Source organism: Typha angustifolia, chromosome 9 (genome assembly GCF_048772165.1).
Source record: "Typha angustifolia cultivar Huaian chromosome 9, ASM4877216v1, whole genome shotgun sequence".
NCBI classification, from domain to species: domain Eukaryota; kingdom Viridiplantae; phylum Streptophyta; class Magnoliopsida; order Poales; family Typhaceae; genus Typha; species Typha angustifolia.
In genome coordinates this window covers 5,785,199-5,805,621 of record NC_133247.1, presented here as the reverse complement: position 1 = coordinate 5,805,621, position 20,423 = coordinate 5,785,199, and the positions used below count along the sequence as shown (strand labels likewise).

Genomic DNA, 20,423 nt, shown 5'->3' with positions numbered 1-20,423 from the left:
CATTGCAAACTTTCAAGAGCAATTCAAGAAACAATAAAAATCCAGCATGTTTTCTATTCCATTTCACATGCACAAAACTACAATGTTGTGTTTCCCTGTCCTATAGTTCAGCAATAATCTCTTAGGTAAATTGATTTATTGAAAATTTCAAAAATTGGTTAATGGAGCTAAGCAGCCCTAGTTACAGAAAATTCATGATATTGGGAAAGATGATGTTTATTAAGCTATATATAGTGCATAAGCACAAACAAAAAATCCTACTGCAACATTTGGATGCAGGATTCTAGGAACATAAGAAATAATTGTACTCGCAAATAAGGAAAATCTGAACATAAAAGCTATAACTAGAAAGAGATTGAAGCATATAGTTTGCACATATCTACACCACTGTTATTCCTTAAAGGCCTCCTGAGCATCTATATCAGCATTCTTTCACATAAAATTAGGCTGTCTATTCTTTGTCCCCGCCACTGCCTCACAATCTCTCAGAAAGAAGATCTTTGCCACTTTTTCAAGTGCAGGTAGCCATCCATACAAAATGAAGAACCTACATAAGCTAAAGACATCTTGAGAATCTACATCAGCATTCTTTCACATAAAATTAGGCCGCCTGAGTCTATTCGTTGCCTCTGCCTCAGTCTCTCAAAGAGGAGATCTTCACTTCTGTTCAAGTGCATGTAGTCATCCATATGAAACGAAGAACCTTTAATCCTAGCAAGAGAAGAACTGCTGCGGGGGCTTCCTACTTCTCCTAACTTGCTTTCTGTTTTCTTCCTAGAAAAAGAAGAACTATCATTGCCTTCAGGGCTCCAACTCCCACGGCTGCTTGTTATGTGATTGCTCTCACTGCATGCAGCATTTCCTTCCTGCATTTTTTTTTTAAATCATGAAATACTATCAATATACAGTGTAAGGAAAGATAGCTTACTGCATCAAAAAGCTACAGTGAGTTATAAGATCAATGAGATTACTCAATAATATTGTATAACAAGCAACAAATCAGCTATTCATCCCCATCCAACATAATAGTCAACACAATATGATAGTATGTACAGGTATGATACCTGGTATGCAGTGGTACTACAATAACAGATGAACTATTGCTCTTTTTTTTTAGACTCCCTCATTTGTTTTTTCTGACACATTGACCCCTTAACTATGTAAAACATCTAAAATACTTCATCTAATTATTCATTAGATTTTTCTGTTAAAAGGAATGTCGTGATCAAGTTTTGAGTCTTTGAATCTCTAGAGACTATGTTACCTTTATTTTAGGGAAAAAAAAAAGAGAAAAATGGAGGTTAAGATGATCATTTGACATTTTCTGTTAACACCATTAGGAGCAGTGGGAGATATAAGATAGTTGAGGAGGTCAAATGCTCAAATTGTCAATAATAATAATAATAATAATGGGGTCTATGTGAAAATGGGCTAGAGTTCAGTGGGTTGGTGTAGCCAAATTAGAACAACAAAATGTCAGAGAGAACTCTCAACACAGTTCAGACAAGTACACACTTAAGGCCAATCATCAAACCATCACATCTTAAAGAACTATGATAGGAAATAAGTTAAAGAGAAAATATAACAAATGAATAAAAACCTTTGCTGCAGAAAACAAATTGTTTCGGGGTATTACCATCACCTCCATCTTAGCTCTGCTTGGAGAGCGTGATGTATCATTGCTAGTTTCCCATTGCAACCATGGGAGGACAACACCATCTGTCTCAGCAGGCAGAGAAGCAACTTTTGTCAGATCTACATGTGCTTCTGGTAGAGTACGTATTGCAGCATCTCTTCTGGTTGAACTAGCGTCACTTCTTTCTCCATCAAAAGAAGAAAGATCAGTATCCTCAACATTTGAAAGAAAATCTTCAAAGTATCTCTCTGCCTCTTCAGTCAAATGTTTAGACACCCTTGTCCTATCTCTGCTTCTCTGGGATATGAATCAACTTTTAACCTCTAACCACATGAGCACAAGAGTGCTGATATAGGATGTTGTAAACAGTGCAAACTTACTCTACTGGACCGTGCTTGTCTGTCTGGTGCAGCTTTTTGGGCTGAAGGAAGCAAATCTTTAACTATTTTAGTGAGCTCCTGACCTCGCTGTTCTTCTGCGGCTAACTCAGCTAATAATTCCTGCTTGCGCCTCTCTGACTGAAAATATATGGGAATACATCATAATAATGCATTAAAGCAGAAGAGATATCCAGAGAAGAAGCTAATACAAAATAATCCACATAGATTATCATATTCCAGCAGACAGCGCATTAAACTATGGTAACAATAAATATTGAATTATATGTGACCAAAACAATCAAAGTCTGCAAAAGTATAATAAGCTGATTGACAAAAGAGGAGCATCATAAATCAGGGCCAGATAAATAATTTATATGAATTCATGACTCACAGATGACAGAAGATCATGCCCAGTCTGGCATACTGAATAAGAGACAAGGGCACCTCATAAATTCTGATACTCCATAAGTTACAGAACAAATGAATTGAAACATGAGGATGGCATAAGTATATAGTGTCAAGAACTTTTGGCATATCAAGCAATCTCTCATTTATCAATGATGGAAGGTTTTCAAGAGAGAGAGACATGTTGAGCGTGTATGCCACAAGAGGTTGGAGAAACAAACATAATGTTCTGAATTTTCAGAAAGATCCTGACAGGTCATAAAAGAACTTTGGAGATTTTCTCTCAAACAATCAAAAGGAACTATCTTGTTCAGACCTCTTCCAATTTGCTGGTGTAATTTCTCCTGAGCTCCGAAATAACTTTGACCGGCTGTATGTCATTATTGCCAACCTTAGTTGGCTCAGCTTTCCCTGAGACCTGTATAAAGTAAGAATACTCAAAGTGTTAACGATTAAAAAAATCATGGGGTTTTTCATGTCTAACATAAATAGGAACTAAGTACAGATAGATCATCATACTAAGAATGTTCAGTAAAGCTTGTAAAGTTAATTGTTGGCATAAACATATTGAATGGACAAAAGTATATGGCTTTACATCATTAAAGATAAAATTAAGTGACAGTATCTAAAATGAATTAAAGTAAGTGAAAGAGGGAATGTTAAAGGAATTAGGATGAGTTCCTCATTTGTAACTTACAACAGTTATTTCTTTTCACCCTTCTATTACATTGATACAAGACAAAATAATAATAAGGGGAATGTCTGTGTCAAAACCATAGCCATAATGTTTAAAAATGTCGCATTTTGCTCAAGTATAGGTTGTCTCATTAAAGATCATGACCAGAGATACTGAAAACATTGTTTCTTTGTTATTAAGAAGAATTCAACTGACTCATCACTTCCGTCCCAGTCAACCGACTTATTTGCAGAAAAATTGTTGAGAAAAGACACTATAAGATTAGTTGACTGTAAGTTTAATTTCAAATAGTGATTTGAGTAAGTTCTCTAAGTGTATCATAAATTGAGTTGGCATTCCATATTACAGCAAAACAAATGACACTTAATCAAGAATATTTTGTATTTCCCATAAAAAACTAGTTAGATTCAGAAGCAGCAGACTAGACTACTGTTACAAGAATCAGCTGTACCAATCATAGTTTTAGTGTATAACCGCTACTCGCTAAAGAAAAATGAATGTACCAAAATTTATATTTAAACCATTGACTATGGTCCAATAGATCACCTATAATAGAACTTAGCAATGAATATCAAAACCTCAAGAGATTTCTCAAATAACTCTTCTTTTCTTTGCTCCCTCTCAAGGATTAGCTAGATCCCCACATTTTTTAATGATCTTCTCAAATAACAACAGTTAGTTAAAACTTAAAACGTCAACATACAACTACATAAACTCAAGGCGAAAAGAACAAATTAAAGTTGAGACAGATTTGGCAAAAGTTGAAAGACCTTTTCAAGTTCCTTCCTGATCTCTTCAACTGCATGTCTCACTTCCTTTCGCATCACTTCATAGAGTTCAACCCCCTCCCCATCACCTACGGGATGCTCCTGAGAAATGCAATGGCATAAGAAAATGGCAGAAAACCAAATAAAACTATCAGGTTAAGAACTAGCAACTAATTAGTAAACCAACCTTCTCCTGAGCGTAAACTGCCTGAATTGTCCTTTCATTTCTGTTTTGATTTGAGAGAACATCCCGAGCTTCATCATCAGTTAGTGAAGAATGGCTCTATAAAAGAAAGGGAAAATTTTGCAGATAACTACACATTCATGTATAAGGATACAAGGAAACAAGGAAACAAGACACACAAACAGAATAAGCAAATTACACATGCACACAAACATATATGTGTGAGTGTACAAACAAACATGGCCAACTTTAAACTTTTCTGAAGAATAGCTCTACAAGGAAGAAAGAATATTACTGAGTAACTATCTTGTGAGAGGAAGAAATTTTTTTGACTCATAGATCTCCTCATAGCATAGCCAGTATTTGTTGGTTTCTGTGATGCAGTATGTCGGAAGTTTCCCTTGCCAGATCTTCTCAACATGGTCTTAGTGTTGTAGCCATTAGAAACATCCAAGTTATTCTGTGTTCAAGACAGGCAAGAAAAAAGAGCTTACATGAGCTGCACAGCTATAATTTACCCGTGATAAGTGTGTGAAGACTAATTGTATGACAACAAGAATATTGATCCAGAATAAGTATAACAAGCTGGTAGAATAGAAGCCTTCTCATACAACATGATGTTATCACATACTCTGCAAGGTCCAAAGGGCCTAAATGAAGCCATGCATCTCATAGAGCAGATGCAAACCTAAATCCAAAATAAAATGGTGTATAACAGAAAAACACTAAGGACCACAGTGTATACAAATATACACAGCAATGAATACCAACAATTGCAGAAACCTTTCGGTCTAAGTTACCATCTTTTCCATATAAAATATATCCTAGCAAATGTTCTTGAGAAGGGTTTCTCTGGCAGTCATACTTACTAAGCTTTCCTATGTACCGTCGAAGATACATTGGTTCTTAATGTGTCCAACAATATAAAGCTCTAAAATGTCTACCACCATTTGAAAGCCACACAAATAAGAAGTTTCGTTAAGACAACAATGCATTCTTTCTGCAGTTTGCAACAGATTGTTGGGTGACGACATGCATTCAGATATTACAAAACCTTCATAAAAGCTTGCAAAATATACATTCTACTTCAAGATTATTGGACACTATCATGCTTTCACATGTTAGCAGGAGACTGCAATAATCTTAAGTACAAGTTAAAGAGACTTAAACGAGAAATAAGCATCGTATATGACCTAATAATTTGATAATCTATATCCGTTGACATCTGGATATCCACCATAAATGAGTTTATTGTTGACCATCCCCTTGGTATCTGTTTATTTATTTCTTCATATGTACACAGCTATATAGATGAACCTTGAATTTTCATCAATTCATCCTAAATGTTTCTCGCACGATGTACTCCAATCATAAGGACCTAATGGAATCTATAGTTGTCTAGGTCATCGATAAAACATTCTCAAAATTGGCACACATTCACAAAAATAATATCGATGACAAGTAGACTACGTTCTCACTATCACAAGTTAACCTTGTGACCTGATCTATAAAAGAAAACACATTCTGCAGAGTAAGATAACAACTAAGTATGAAAGAACTCCAATTTATCTGAAATAATCAATATTTAATTAAAAAAAAAAAAGAAATAGAAAAGAGCTTTCAAAATTGGCGACTTTGTAGATAAGTTACCTCAGAATTGATAAACCGGTGTGGATCAACTGAAGAATACCGCTGCCTCCGCGGAGCACCACCGTTTGAAACTATGCCGTTCGCCGTCACGCCCCGGCGATCAGGCGGCGGCCTTGATACCGACCTTCCCCGCCGTCTCGAGGCTTCCGTTTCCATCGCATACCCCGCGCCGGAACTCCGGCGAGTCGACCTTCCGTTCGCCGGCAACCTCCCACCAGCGCCGTCCTCCTCCCCATCGGACTCCGCCCTCGCCCGGAAGAACTCATCGGCGAGATCGTCGAGGCTGATCTCCGGGGACCCGGAGCCCCTCACCTTGTTCACAAACCTCCCCCTCGGCGTCGGGAACTCGTCGGACTCCGGCGCCGGAGGCGGGAATCGGCTTAGGCTCCTCGACCGGCGGTGGACCCCACCGCCGCTGCGGGTGGAAGAACCGGCATCCTCGTCGGCGCCGCCGCGGACAGACTTCCTAGTCGTCGATCGGAAGGCGGCCGCGGCCATCTCCGGCGAGGAATCGGAGGGACAACTAGGGTTTCCACAGCTCGAAATCGGGGTTGCCCTCTTGGTATGAATCGAACATTTTTGGGGTTTTTTTCAATTTGATTTGGAGGAGGAAGTGGGCGGAAGGGTCGAAGATTTGAGCAACAACGTACAAAATTAATTATGATAAATATACTCCCTTATTCAAAATATCCACGCCACTTTCTCAGGTGCTAATGTGCTACTATTATTCATTCTACAAAAGGGGATGCGCGGTTTAACAAAACTGGGAGTAAAGATATAGGCAGTGGGATTTTTCGAGGACAAAATTACCCTGGAAATTGGGGAGAATGACTAAGACGGCACCATTCTTTAATTGCTTGTAACTAAAATTCCAAGTAAGGTTTACAAGGGAAGGATGCGGATTCCTTGAACCACAGGGACGTAGGAATTGTACTTCAACTAACTAGATGTCAGCTTGTTATTGGTCAATATCTCCCTCCAAATTTTCTATGGCCAATCTGAAATCAAATACAATCCAACCCGGAGGTGATCGTTGTCCACGTCATCACGAGAAAATAATATTATAAAGTTGGTAGGTACCTTTCTTTCTTGTGACTGAAAGATCGTAGATTCAATTTCAACTCCAAACAATAAACAATAATTTTGATGATTTAGCTTAACGGTTCGATTCAGTTAATGACTCGATAGTGCGATACTTAGAGTAGATCTCGGCGAGAAAATATTATTGAAAAATATTATGATCAGCTAGTATAGAGATAAAAGTAGGTTAACAAACTTATACGCCAATTCCTTAGTAGGTGTACCAACCCTGGGCTCTAAAACAATTAAACCTCATCAATATAAAATTTAGACAATATAATTGCAGTTATTTTTTTTAGAATAATAAGATTAAAAAAAATTTTAAAAAAAATTAAGTATTTATTTTTTCTATAGTGGATGCATAGCTTATTATCCAGAGCTCGGGTGGTATTTGCCTGTTAAAATTCATCTGAAACCAAGCATGCATTATACTCACCTGCATAGAAGTACTTCTTATGCAGGAGAAGTAATTTTTAGCTTTAAGTTTCACATGGAAAGTAAGGAAAGAAGAGCTATATTTAATGGGTGGCAGAGAAGTATGTATTATAGTCAAGTAATCATTATTCTCACTGGACTCATCATAGTAAGATTTGTTTCTTGCATTGTTATAAGAGTAATATACTAACCATAGTGTTCTCTCCCTGAGTGAGAGAGAGAGAGAGAGAGAGAGAGAGAGAGCAATGAAGAACACAAAGAACTCCATAAATTTACAGTAAAAAGGATTTTCTACTTTTCTCTTTTACCCCCCTTTCAGAATTACCTCTTCCCTCTTGACTTCCTGTTTTAGCCTGACAAACTTCATATAGAAAAAGTATAGAAAAAGTAGGAAACTGCGTGAAGTAAACAAAGAGATAACATGAGCAAATTTGATCCTGGTTTAGCAACCTTCTGCATTCCATGAACTTGTAGCAGTGCCTGCTTGATATTGCTCTTTTAGTTCTGCGGCGGCTAACTCACCACATCACGTCAGTCGTCTCTCTTATAGCTTTTCTTAGGAACAAAATCTTCGCCTCTGAATCAAGAAACAGATAGAAGCGTCAGAAAAGTAGTGCTTCAGGTAATCAATATAAAACAAAAGGAAAGTAAAATATGCAAGGAAGGGTTGAATTGTCTGGTAGTTTGTGAAAATCCAATGGTTTTAAGGTAAAGAAGCAAGCCTACCAGATGTATTTTGTTGTCGTTGAAGAAAAATACTAAAGATCCGAGCAAATGAGCTTGAAAATTTCGACACCAAGCTTAATTATTTCATCAGAGAGAGATAAAGCCAAAGCCTTCACAGTTCCAGACTGTGAGACTAAGATGGAAGAAGAGAAGCTTTCTAGAAATATCAGGAAGAAAGGGACAAAAATGAACTGAAAAGTTCACTAGGTCATTCAAGATAATTTTCCATAAGAACAGGTATTTTAGATCCAAAAGGCAGATGAGCAGCTGATGTGCAGTCATTGGCATTTGGCAATACCATAAAGTTCCTCATTGAACTCCACGTATATGCAGTACCGCAACTATTGCAGATAGAGTCATTTCTTTGTACAAAATGAATAAGCAAACACATAATGCTAAGAAGCGGATTGTTTTGAAATGATAAGACTTACGTTAAGGTTTGAAATATGTACTGCTTCCAAGGAATCGGCAATCTCCAGCTGCTTCATTACAGTAGCTTGCAACACCTGAAAGTCAAGAGAAAAACAAAATTCCGAACAGATGGTAAGGAACTTGACCAAATGACAGTATACATAATCTTAAAGGAAAGTTTGCAATACCCAGACTTAAAACAACTGGCAAACCCCACATCATATAACACGTCATGTTTCCTTGTTTTTACAACTGAATAGAAGCTGCAAATGATACTAAACTAGCAGCATAACACGTTTGAATCATTGATATGGTATATTTGAACAAATGCAAAGCCATGGCATTGCCATATGCGGACTCACATGTTGTCAATCATTAAGAAACTGTTACTTTATAATATTTTAGTACACTATATGCTTTACCAGATCTGAAATCAAACTGATGTGCTCTACTTAAAGCTTCTCAATACGCACCAGTTTAGTACATCAACGTATATATCACCTCTCTCTCTCTATATATATATAGAAAGTTCATTTCATGGCAGACCTATCCAATATTCACATTTAGAGCCCCATGTTTTAGACTTCATTCTCAAAAATATTCCACATTAACCAGAGTTAACATAAAGGCATTAGAAAAAGGACATTTTGTTGGAACCAAACTTGATTTTCTCAAAGTAACCATCTTTTAAAGAGGAAACTTCCTTTAAAGAGATGGAAGAGGGTGTTTTCAAAAAATCTAAAAGAATATTTTTCCGATACCTTGCCGTCAGCCATGGTTACATTTGGGTGCATCTGAGAATAAAGTTCAAAAAATAAGCTTAGGAATTTAAAACTGAAAAGGTAGGCCGTGAACTATAAATCCGAGAAAATATTAAGTGTGAATTGTAAATCCATCAAGATGTAGGATAAATAATATCGATCAAAGTTGGAAGTTCAACTTCACAATTAAAAGTTGCATTCTCAGTGTTCTGCTTCTATATAACGTGAACAGAATGCAAAGGAATACAGAATTTGCTGTAAAACATTGTGTTACATAAGAAATTAAAGGTTTTGGTCACTCTGCATAAAAAGATCGTAATCCCAAAATATTGGCATCAAAGAATTAAAAGTCATATAAAGGGCAACTAGAGAAGCTAACCTTTTTTGTCTTCTCCAAGTCAAACTCAATGGCCTTTATTCTATCCCAAGATTCTAGAAGAGCGTGCTCTTTCTCTAAAGGAATCTCTGCAGGCTTGCTGCTAAGCTCATCAAACCTCATCTCGAGCCTTTGAACGCGCTCTAAAACAGGATTGATATGGTCCTCGTTAAAAGTTTCTACAGTTGGGTGGTCATCTGGTGTAGGATCAACTGGAACAGAAGGTGAGATGTCAACAACACTGTCTTCTTGTCTGGAGACTGGAGTCTGGAAGTTGGCTAGCATTTTAACCAGAAAAACAAGGAATAATCTTGCAAGCCATCGAAAAATTCCTTCACCCGGAACCTCCTTAACAGTAATATGGCTCTCAATGGTTGGAACACCTGCAAAGGAAGAAAGTGAATCACGAAGTTTAATTGAGCTGTATGTGGATGCTGATATGATGATACACGTGTCCATACATGTAAAATACGGATGGAATCTCTTCTTATTTTGCCCAGAAATTTATTGTCCTTTTTCTTAATTAACTAACTAATATTAAGTAACCACACATGGTTAATCACAGACAGAGAGCATTGTGGTATGATGACTCTCCGTTTGCTCAATTGCCTGTAATATCAACATGACCAACAAACAGAGAATGAGGTCTATCCAATTCTCAGGTTCCAAAGAAGACTAGGCTTTTCTCTGTTTTCAGTTTCTCAAAATAAAAAAAAATTCCATAGTAAATCACTCATATAGGCATTGTTCCACAGAAGCAAATAATGATGGATGAACATAGGGGAGATAAAAGTACATATAGAATAAAATCATCCATTCCACATGTCCATATTCTGTAAAGCATAAACTATAGAAAATTACAGAAGAAATTAAACAAATATACATTAATTGAAAGCCAAAATTGGTCTATTGAAGTTAATTTAACTCTTTAAGAAAAGCTATACACTTTTTAGCACACAAAAGGAAGATTCAGGTAAATTGTGCAAACCGAAACCTAGCTTTTGGCTGGCCCTACAGATGAACTGACCTGCCCAGCTAAATCTGTTGATTTTTCTTTTATGAACTAGTTGTCACGTTTTAGGTCAGATTACAACATAACAATTGGGTAAATACAGAACAAGATTTCAACTTGGGGCCAGAACTTGATCATTACCTTTCTATATAAGGAAAGACAATTTCTGCATAGACAATCAGCTACTAATGAGACTGAAAAACTAATATTTTCCCCTAAATTGCACTTATGTGGATGACATAGAAAACAGTTTAACTGCCAAACTATAGTTGAAATTCTTCTCCAGAACGTGCACTATGAATGCGAATGAAAGAACAGATATGCCTATCAAGTTCAAACATAGAAAGGCAGCAGTAAGACATCAATGTTTTAACAGAAGACTTTGCTTTAGTGATTGTCAATTGTCTGATCTTCATAAGAGATAGATATTTCAGTAGTTCATGTTAAAACATATTGGTATAAAATGGACTTTGTTGAGTCAGCTTAAAGGGCACCAAAACTTGTTTGCATACAATAAACAGTCCGTACCTCGTGAACTTGATGTTCCACTGCCAGTAGAAGGTTGCCTTCGATCTCTTGTATCTGAAGATGGCTTCCTATCAGCTACTGATCCTCTTCTACCATAGTCAACCACCTTATCAACTACAACAAAATGGTCATCACAACTGTAGTAAGCTGTAGAATCTCTTGCTCTGACCTGCATGTACTAGAATTGCAAATAAAAATATAAGAAAGTACCCACTAGAGAAAAAGATACACTAAAATTATCAGTCCTGCTATCTCCAGAAAAGTGCAATTTGGCAATTTGCTAACTGCAACTCATATAAAAAGAAAATTCTCAAATATTCTAATCCAACATACAGTGTTATATTCGTGTTTCTATGGAATACAGCTATGCTCGATTGATAGAGACTAATCCAGATTAGCATTTCCAACTAATATCTGAAATATTACAAACTAAAAGAAACCTGTTGCAAAAAGGATGCCAGAAAAATGCAGGGTTCTAGAGATTAAGATAAACAAAAACACATGACAATATCTAGAGAATAAAATTAACAATCAAGCTAAATCCAGGATGAAAATACAAAGAAGACAAAATGAGAGATGAGAAAAAGGATCTCACTTCTTCTCGAACTGGAGCCAGACGACTATATTCAGCTGTTCTTCTTAAAGTAGGAGAACCAAGATCATCAATGTCTGATCCAGATTCAACAGTTGATGTGTCACTGTTTCTTCCCTGTTATTCAAAAATGAAAACAATGTATGAATGATAAGTAAAAGAAAGTGTTATCAAATAGCTGTGAAGATATGGGATTAGTGCACAAAACCAATCAGTGTATCCACTGTGTAAGGAAATTTGAAACATTACCTTCAAAAGATGCAACCTTGTGAATGAACTTCTTTGTCGTTCTATTTCGGATAGACGTCTAGTATGCCTCAGAAATTTTGCTTCAGCATCATGCGCCACCTAGAAGCAAAAAAGAAATAATTACAAGTAAGAATTCGGCAGCACTACTCCCTTTCTCTTGTTTGATCAAGAAATGATAGACATATGTGCTGTTATGGATTTCCCACTGATTCATATATCCACTATTCAGCTAGAACCAAATGTAAGGCCTTTCTACATGAATGATCATTGCCTATCCCTAAAAGCCATTGTTTGTGGCATAGCTCATTGGTAAGAACCAACTTTATAATATCTATCTATCCATGTATAGTATACGAACAAGAGCCTTGTTGTCAGTAGATTTTTAGGAGTCACAGGCTACATCTGTTAATGACTCAATTCAACTGGTATTGAAAAGTGAAAACATGCAGTATTATAAGCTGAATTTCTTTAACTTCTCATAAGTTCGAATGAGAGATGGAAGAAAGGAGGAATTTCAGTAATGATGCTTTGATGCGACCCATTTATGATGGAGTAAGTAAAATGCATTGCCCATAAACTCTTTAAAAACATTCTACAAAAAGTGATTGTGTGACATCATTCCATGCATTGGTTATGATGGTTGTGAGGAGGGGAGAGAAAAATCAAGGGTTGCTAAGATGCCATGTCATCACTTCTTGTAGAATGCTTGTAAAGTGTTTGTAAGCACAGCAGTGTACATGAAACAATTAGGTGGATTAAGAGAATGAAACTTGCCACTGGTACTTATTTTCTTGTACCAGTTATGGTAAAATTACTAAATCAGGAATTATTGTAGAAAAGCTTCAGCATATGTGCAAAAGCTTCTAATATCTTAAGTGACAATATTTGTTACCTTCATAATGCTAGGATCATTCCATGGTCCTTTATTGGACCTGAGACACCCTCCTTCAGCAGCACATGAGCATGAGCCACCCAAGAAGTCAGGTAGTTGGCTGAAACATAGAGAAATCTTTATCAGAAACACCACAGAGTGAATGAGTCTACTGCGTTACAAGAAATAATATATGCCAACCTCGAGTCTATAGCTTCAAGTAATCTATTCTGGAATTTTGTTCCTAGTACCTTCACACATAATACATTGTATAAATATTTCATGTAAGATGAAAAAGGAAAAAAAGAGAAAACCCCTTCCAGTATAAGACCTCACATGTATCTTTGCAGTAGTTTTGGGGTCAAGGAAGCCCTTTACAGTGTTCCAAAGTAGCTTGAAACCATTACCAGCATTAACAATGAACATTTGATTTAGAGTCTGCATATGTCAAGGAATAAAGTTATCGAACATGAAGGATGAGCGAAGTAGGATGTTATAAAATTTAAGTACCTCAGGGTAGTAGTCGCCATCTATTTTCTGCATGTTGAGCAACAAATCTCTGGCGGTCTTGCTGAAGTTCTTAAGACCCTGCATTATGATAGATGCAAGAAACTCTGTGAGTTCAATCATATAAAAAAGAAAAAAGAACAGACCAAAATACCAAATGGCCTTATCTCTGAGCATCTAGAGAACATTAAAACATAGAAATTTAGAGGATATCCTCTTGGTTCTTTTACGTATTGAAACATGTAAAATAAGAGGACATAGTCATACCACACCATGCACATCCAATATGGTCGTAGTTGAATCAATGTGTCGTTTGGCTGCAACTGAACATGCGGGGAATTTATCACGGAAGGCTTTCTCAAACTCTTGCACATGATACTTAATATAGCGCTCCACTGTCGTGATGTGCATTAGCTTACTTGGCTCAACTTTCCCAAGCCTCTCTATGTATACAGGTCTTCCCTCTTTGTCAACTCCATGGTAACCTTGAGGATAATGTTGCAGAACCTCCTCCAACTCTTCGAACTTAAAATTCTTGTATCCAACAACAGTTGTTTTGTGTAGAGTGTCAGTATTTATTGATAAATCATAGTTTACTATTCTTATTATGATTTACTTATATATGAATTATTTACTTTACATTTTGTTAGATATATCATATCTTAAATCGACATATGTATGCAGTTCTAGCATTCTGCTAATTGCTAGAAACTAAAAGTAAGACTATATTCTATGGCATCCATGTAAACCAAAAAAATTCTAACAAGGAATCACTGAAATGTAATATTGGTGAAGTTCAAATCACTTGAATCAGAATACTATAATGTTATGGAGACACAGGAAAAACAAAATGTTTGGATCCTTCAATAATATAACAAACCTGTACATATATGTCTTTTCCAAAAGTTATCACAAGAGAGGACTCCAAGATAGCAAGGAGTTGGAGCAGAAATCTCTATCAGCAATAAAGTACCTTATGATTTTAGTCATTTTTTAACTTTACATGTCACCTCTATAAAGTAAGCTACTCCAAGAAACTTATCCACTTCTTAATTTTCCAGTAATCCTTTGACTGGTACATAGATGTTGTCGCCTAATGGACATCCATCCGTTTAGTTCTTTATGTATCTAACAATAATGATTAACACACTGAGGCAGATTTACCTCCAATATGATATCAGCTCCAAATTCTTTTCTCCATTGCAACATTTCCGCCCACATATGCATAGCTTTGTCAATATCAAATTTCCTCGCTTTCAAGAACCTGCAGAAGGGTGATCAATGGACAGGAAATTGAAAAGTCAACCATGGGTCTAATTGCAAGTAGAGGAAAAGGAGAAGTAGGGATCCATCTCTCCACTTTTAGACAGACACAAATGCAAAGATAAATGTAACATCGATGCTCCTCTAACACGTCAAACTCAACTGGATCAAACTCAGATGAATTGGAATATTTATGACATGCCCGACTGCAATAGGGACTGGCGAGCACAGAGACTTCGAGAAATTACGAGGCATCAATGACAGGAACCAACCTGAGTAGCATATGGTAGTCATTATGCTTATCAGGCAATAAATTCCTTGAGATGAGCTCTTGCTGGAACGCATACACAGCGCGTTCCTCCTCCTCATCTCTTACATCCTCGATGGAGACTGAAGAAACCCTGTAATCGGCCTTTCTCTTCCCTCGCTTCTTAAGAGAATGAGTCAACCTACTAGAAGCACTCAACGCCTTCTTCTTGAGAGCTCCAATTGCCGATCTCCTCCTCTCGTCTTCCGAGTTCTCCACATCTGATCGCCTTTCTTTTCTCTCGTCGAAAACAAAGAACCCTTCAAGACTGTCAGATCTGCGACGAACTACAATAAAGGAAAAATGCACAAAGGTCAGGAAAACATAGGAGCCATCGAAGGTTACATGTTTACATAGATCAACAAGCAGCAAAATAGACTTCACCTGACATTTCCCTAATTAAATCAGAAGACAGAATTGGTAAGATCTCAGGCCTCAAAAGAAACCAACTTCAATGGGTAGAAAACCACCAAAGAATTCGATGACGGTCAACAAGTTATGATCTTTCCACCTAATATTGAACAACAAGAAGAAACCCAGATCATTTTCATTGTGATGCTTGAATAACTTCATCAGTAGCATATACCCTATGTAACTGCTGATGTGGGTTAACTAGTCTAAACATTCAAGAAGAGGAAGAAGAAGGATCTAAGTTTAATCACATCAAATTCCAGAAAACAAAAATACCAAGCAAAGGATCTCCCAAATGATCAGTACTTGTATGTGAAGTTCTGTGAAAGGTCAACTATTCCGCATCAGGACAATCCAAAGATCAAAACTTTCGCTTCTCCGTGATCAATGAAAACTTATTATCTAACGCACCAACACCAATATCTTAATCTTTAAGACGAGAAAACGCCAGAAATCGTCAATAAGGTACAGTTCACGAATCTGCGGTTGGATCCAACGTTACGCAACACAAAGAGGATCCAATAGCATTCAATGAAGCCCACCGAACCGCATTAAAATCGTACTAATAACCTCCATTAAATCCATTCGAAACCACCTCCTAATCACCTCGACCAAACGAAGAACACCAAAACAGGAACAGAAAACGGATCTCGAGTCATACAGAACACAAATTCACAGCTCAAATGCCCACATCTCAGCTCCATTAAACCTCTTTTTGCGGCAAAAATTCACCTTTTTTTGCGCCCTAAACGGAGCACGCGGTGGAGTGGAGATCTCGATCAGCAAACTGAGATTTCTTATAATTTCTTTAATAGATAAATCCCCCTTCCCCTGGTCTTCCAAGTAGTAAGCGCCACTCCGACGCTTCTCCAAGTGCTTCGCTTTTTATAGTGGAAAAATGACCGGGATTCTTGACGACACAAGGATCTGACGAGGATTACAACGAATGCTAGTCCTAGCTAATAGTAGTAGATAAATTTACTATTTGCGGAGCAATTCTTTAAGAGGACAAAAATACCCTTTTGGACTTTGGACCGGAAGAGCCTTAAAGAAAGACATTGAGAATATAATAAACATTAATTTTTAAGCTATATTAATACAAAATCCATACATATTTATATATAATAAAATGCTCATAAATTAAAATTTTAAATATAATTAAATTGTAAAAGCCTCATTTTCCATCCAAAGATATAATTAAGAATTTTTGTATTTCTTTTATCCTTTCTCTTCGTTTTTGAGATGATTGCGGTCTAAGAAAAAGTTCTAAAAAAATCAGGTACTAGAAATAAAGAAAGTATAAGACTCATCGATCATTAGAGGTATCTTTTTATTTTATTTTTTTAGATAAAAATGTAGATATTAAATAGATAATAGAGTCGAAAATGGTGAATATTAATAGATTATTAAAATTTTAAGATAAAATCTCTATTATAGAGGCATGTTAACTTAAAATATATTACAGTTGTTTACCTTGTAGCCTAATAATAAATACGGAGATGTTACGATGTTAATTACAAAATAGGGTGTGATGTAGAAATTTGACTAATATAAGGGCCAAACTGCAAAAAAGGTATAGGTGTGAGGTTGCTCCTCGCTCTCTAGGATTTATGTCGCCCGAGGGAATCTAGGCGGGGGGGGGGGGGGGGGGGGGTTGGGTGGGGACAGAATGGGGGAGAGGCAGGCTCGGATCGGCGATCTGAAAGCGAAGGCCACGGCGCGGAACTCATCATCACTACGGAGCGCGGTTTCCGAGGCGCGTGTGCTTTTTTATTTTAATATTTTTAAAGAATATTTTTTTTATCTTTTCGTCGAGTAGAAAAGTAAAAGCGGGAGGGGAGAAATCCTCCCCATTCATAGCAGTGGGATGCGGTCACCTGCTGTGAGCTCACGCTTTTACAGGCTGGAATCTGAGTGTTAAAAAGAAAAAGGTCCAAAAAAAAGAAAAGAAAGCTCATCTTTGACTTTGACGAGTTTTTGACCAAATTAGTGCTTTCCTTAATTTCTTTTTTTTTTTCTTTTTTTTTATTACTGAAATAGAATGATCTCAAACTTAATACCAAAATAGTAGACAATGAGTTTAATATTTTTTATATATAAGTCACTGATAAGATATACATGTTGAACTTGTTGGCGTTTCTATTTAAAGTAAAACATTGGTTCTGGTAGCATTTTACTGACGGCTACAGTGAAACAATCCCTTTTGTATTAAGTTTAGAGATATCTGGGCTAGTTTGGTTAAAAACTATGCCTTTGACGGCTTTCTTTCTATCTGGTGAGCAAATTACAAATTACGATTACACTATGTGTTTTTATACTTTATTACATATTTTACTTCACGTCGGTTCAGACCAAATTACAATTATTAGATATTTCGTTGAAAACTAACAATGTTCTATTAGGGCCAATTTTTTACGTCATTAAAAATAGCAAATTGAGCGTGCTATCCTCACATCTATAAATTAGACTATATTTAGAGGTGAAGAATGAAATCTTTTTATGTCTTGTATTGTAACTTGATATGGACCATAAGAGATTAAGTGCTTAAATTTAAATTATATAACCACATGGATTTAATAGTAATTTTTCTAATACTAAAAAAATAAGATTGCGATAAAACTAGAGTACCGAGAATAAGAAATATGGTTAGTTATTCTTGGGCGTGTTTTTGTTAATAATGAAGTTATTTTTAGTATACACTTATGTGTTATTAGTGTCTATTTGGTAAAAAATTAGAAGTGTTTAGTTAAAACAATTAATCATTGTAATTAATGATAGCATGCAGAATATGAAAAAGTGAAAAATACAACTCTCTCGTTTTATAATAGAAAGTAAAATAAGAAAAGCCGAGTAATTTTAGAACAGTGGAGAACTCACTTCTCACTTAATTTTCTTTATCCAAACTCATAAAAATAAAATAATTTAGAAAGTTGTCGCTTTCTTTCTCTTACTTTTATCAACTAAACACTTGAACTCTTTAGTTATCTTGAACTATCACAATCTTCTATGTACACTCCTGCTGAACTTCTTTCTTTATCACATAAACTCTATTACCTAACAAAACTCTTAGTTCAGAGAGTCCATGTAGAAATTTCTATATAATTGTTACTAAAAATTTTAAAATATACTTTTCAAAATATCATTATTACTCTTCCAAAAATAATATTTTGTAAGTAAATTTAATTGATCAAGATTTATATTTTGTCATGGTATAAATTATTTAAAATAGTTTAAAAACTATCTAATACTCATAGTATAAAAAAAAAGTACTTTCTTTTATGATAAAAGTAGTGGATAAATATTTCAAAGTTTAGAATGAAATATATGTATTAACTTTAACAATATTATGATATAAATATACCATTATAAACTAGAAAGATTTAAAATATTATGATGATAACTACGAAATTTTAAAAATATTAACAATAATTATAATATTTGAAATCTTTTTCATCGACAATTATATTAAAAAAAACTTAAAAATCTAATGAATAATAAAACAGAATGAGTATTTCACAAGCTCCGGATAGTTAAGGTTAAACGAGGAGGTTTATCAAATATATCTAAAGAAGTTTGGTAATCCTAGATGACTATTTGCATATATATCTAAAGAAGTGGGTAAATTTGGAAAAAGGCAGGGAGGTAGTTTAGTTTCTATGATAAATTAAAAATATAGGTGGTTATTTGCAAAACAAAAAACATAGAGAGAGAGAGAGAGAGAGAGAGAGAGAGAGAGAGAGAGAGGAGCAGCCAGCGTGGTCGGCTGGTCGCCGGAAGGCGACAAGAGGAAAGCGGACGGAAATAGTAAAAATTTGGGTGGTCAAAAAGGCAAGGGAGGAGAGACGGTCGGACTGTCCCTGTTGGAGAGGAACCAATGGGGCCCGCCGACTGCACTCTTAGGTTAGGTTGGATCCATCCTGACTCAAATTTTGTAGGAATTTATTTGCATTTAACACCCTAATTTATTTATTATTTATAGGAAATATTTTTATTATTTATAAATTAAGTACTTTATTTTATAAAACACTCTCCAGAAATCCAGATAGTTTTGTTAATTAAACTTATTTAAACTCTTATATAAACTAAACTGCACTAATAAAATTAAAAAATAAATATACTTAACTAATGTAATGATACTAACCCAAAAACTCCATTAGTCTAACATATCAAATCCAACAAAAAATAAGAAGGTTTTTTTTTCACTTTTTCTACAGGTGTTGACCGAGTCAAACGTTGCTCCATCGTCCGATCCAATTAAACGGTCAAGATGATGGTACGATTCGATCCGTATTAGCTCCACACGTGACATTAAGTTCATGGGAATTAGCCAGCCTATTTATCTAGTTGAGTATATAGAAGCAATAAAATTAATTTTTGCCAAGGTGCGTTCGAACGTCTGCATCACAATCGCATCGACAGAGGACGGAAATATCGCGTTCGAACGCACTGCGACGAAAGTGTGGATTTTGTTAGGGTTATTTGGACTGTTTAAGTTAATTAAGGAGTTCTTAATGTGAGTCTATATATATATATATAGAGGAAACCCTAATTGATATTTTATCTTGTTATTGGAATTGGGTTTAGACTTATCTCCTTCTCTACTTGACTCTAGCTATTGACGCCCTCTCCTACCTTCCTTTTTTCACCGCCCAAATCTTTCGTTAACCTCTTCCAACCTTTATTCCTTCTCCTCCATAACGACTTCTCCTCTCTCACACCAAGAACTAATCCTAGCATCCATCTAGTCATAAGGGAGCTATCAAGTTAGGATCTAAGTTTTAAAACTGTTGCGGATCGAATTGTGCTGGTTTATAACAGATGACCCCACAATGCCACTAACGAAGTTGTTAACCTTTTTCCTTAATAAAAAATTAATAATTTTCTAAGTCAAATTTCAAAATATTAGCCCAATATGCCAATATTTACTAACGTAAATATCAAATTATCGTAATGCCTCCGTTAACTTTATCCCATAGCTTGTGTGACAGTAAATCTTCTTCTGCTCATGTTTTGAGATGAACGGAGATGTTATTCTATGATCATATACTGGAGAGGAGGTACATAATGATAGAAATATATTAGATGAGATTTGAGAGTTGGCTTTATGTAAGAGGATGGTAGAAGATATATAGAGATACAGCATCATGTTGTAAGATTGATGACTATATTGATAGA

At 35.9% G+C, this 20,423-nt stretch overlaps 2 protein-coding genes across 7 annotated transcripts; both read right to left on the bottom strand.

Moving 5' to 3' along the window:
* Positions 1-200: 200 nt before the first annotated feature.
* LOC140766632 (uncharacterized) lies at positions 201-6,385 on the bottom strand. 2 transcript variants are annotated; one of them, XM_073106127.1, is made up of 8 exons: positions 5,720-6,385; positions 4,365-4,529; positions 4,073-4,168; positions 3,889-3,987; positions 2,738-2,839; positions 2,017-2,154; positions 1,643-1,933; positions 201-866 (listed from the first exon to the last, which is right to left on the bottom strand). In XM_073106127.1, the coding sequence occupies exons 1-8, from the start codon at positions 6,215-6,217 to the stop codon at positions 576-578; spliced, it is 1,680 nt and encodes a 559-aa protein (XP_072962228.1). In that variant the 5' UTR covers positions 6,218-6,385; the 3' UTR covers positions 201-575. The 2 variants fall into 2 exon arrangements, with proteins under 2 accessions (XP_072962228.1, XP_072962227.1); XM_073106126.1 differs by having other exon boundaries at positions 1,637-1,933; positions 5,720-6,369.
* A 995-nt stretch (positions 6,386-7,380) lies between these two features.
* Positions 7,381-16,148, bottom strand: LOC140766631 (phosphatidylinositol/phosphatidylcholine transfer protein SFH13-like). Of its 5 annotated transcripts, none has more exons than XM_073106125.1 (15): positions 15,981-16,148; positions 15,222-15,348; positions 14,803-15,124; positions 14,432-14,531; positions 13,535-13,801; positions 13,271-13,348; positions 13,097-13,198; positions 12,962-13,011; positions 12,782-12,881; positions 11,890-11,988; positions 11,644-11,757; positions 11,049-11,217; positions 9,512-9,891; positions 8,392-8,466; positions 7,381-7,811 (listed from the first exon to the last, which is right to left on the bottom strand). In XM_073106125.1, the coding sequence occupies exons 2-15, from the start codon at positions 15,226-15,228 to the stop codon at positions 7,791-7,793; spliced, it is 1,884 nt and encodes a 627-aa protein (XP_072962226.1). In that variant the 5' UTR covers positions 15,229-15,348; positions 15,981-16,148; the 3' UTR covers positions 7,381-7,790. The 5 variants fall into 5 exon arrangements, with proteins under 5 accessions (XP_072962226.1, XP_072962225.1, XP_072962221.1 ...); XM_073106124.1 differs by having other exon boundaries at positions 11,049-11,226; positions 13,535-13,792; positions 15,981-16,147; XM_073106120.1 differs by having other exon boundaries at positions 11,049-11,226; positions 15,981-16,146.
* Between the last annotated feature and the right edge of the window lie 4,275 nt (positions 16,149-20,423).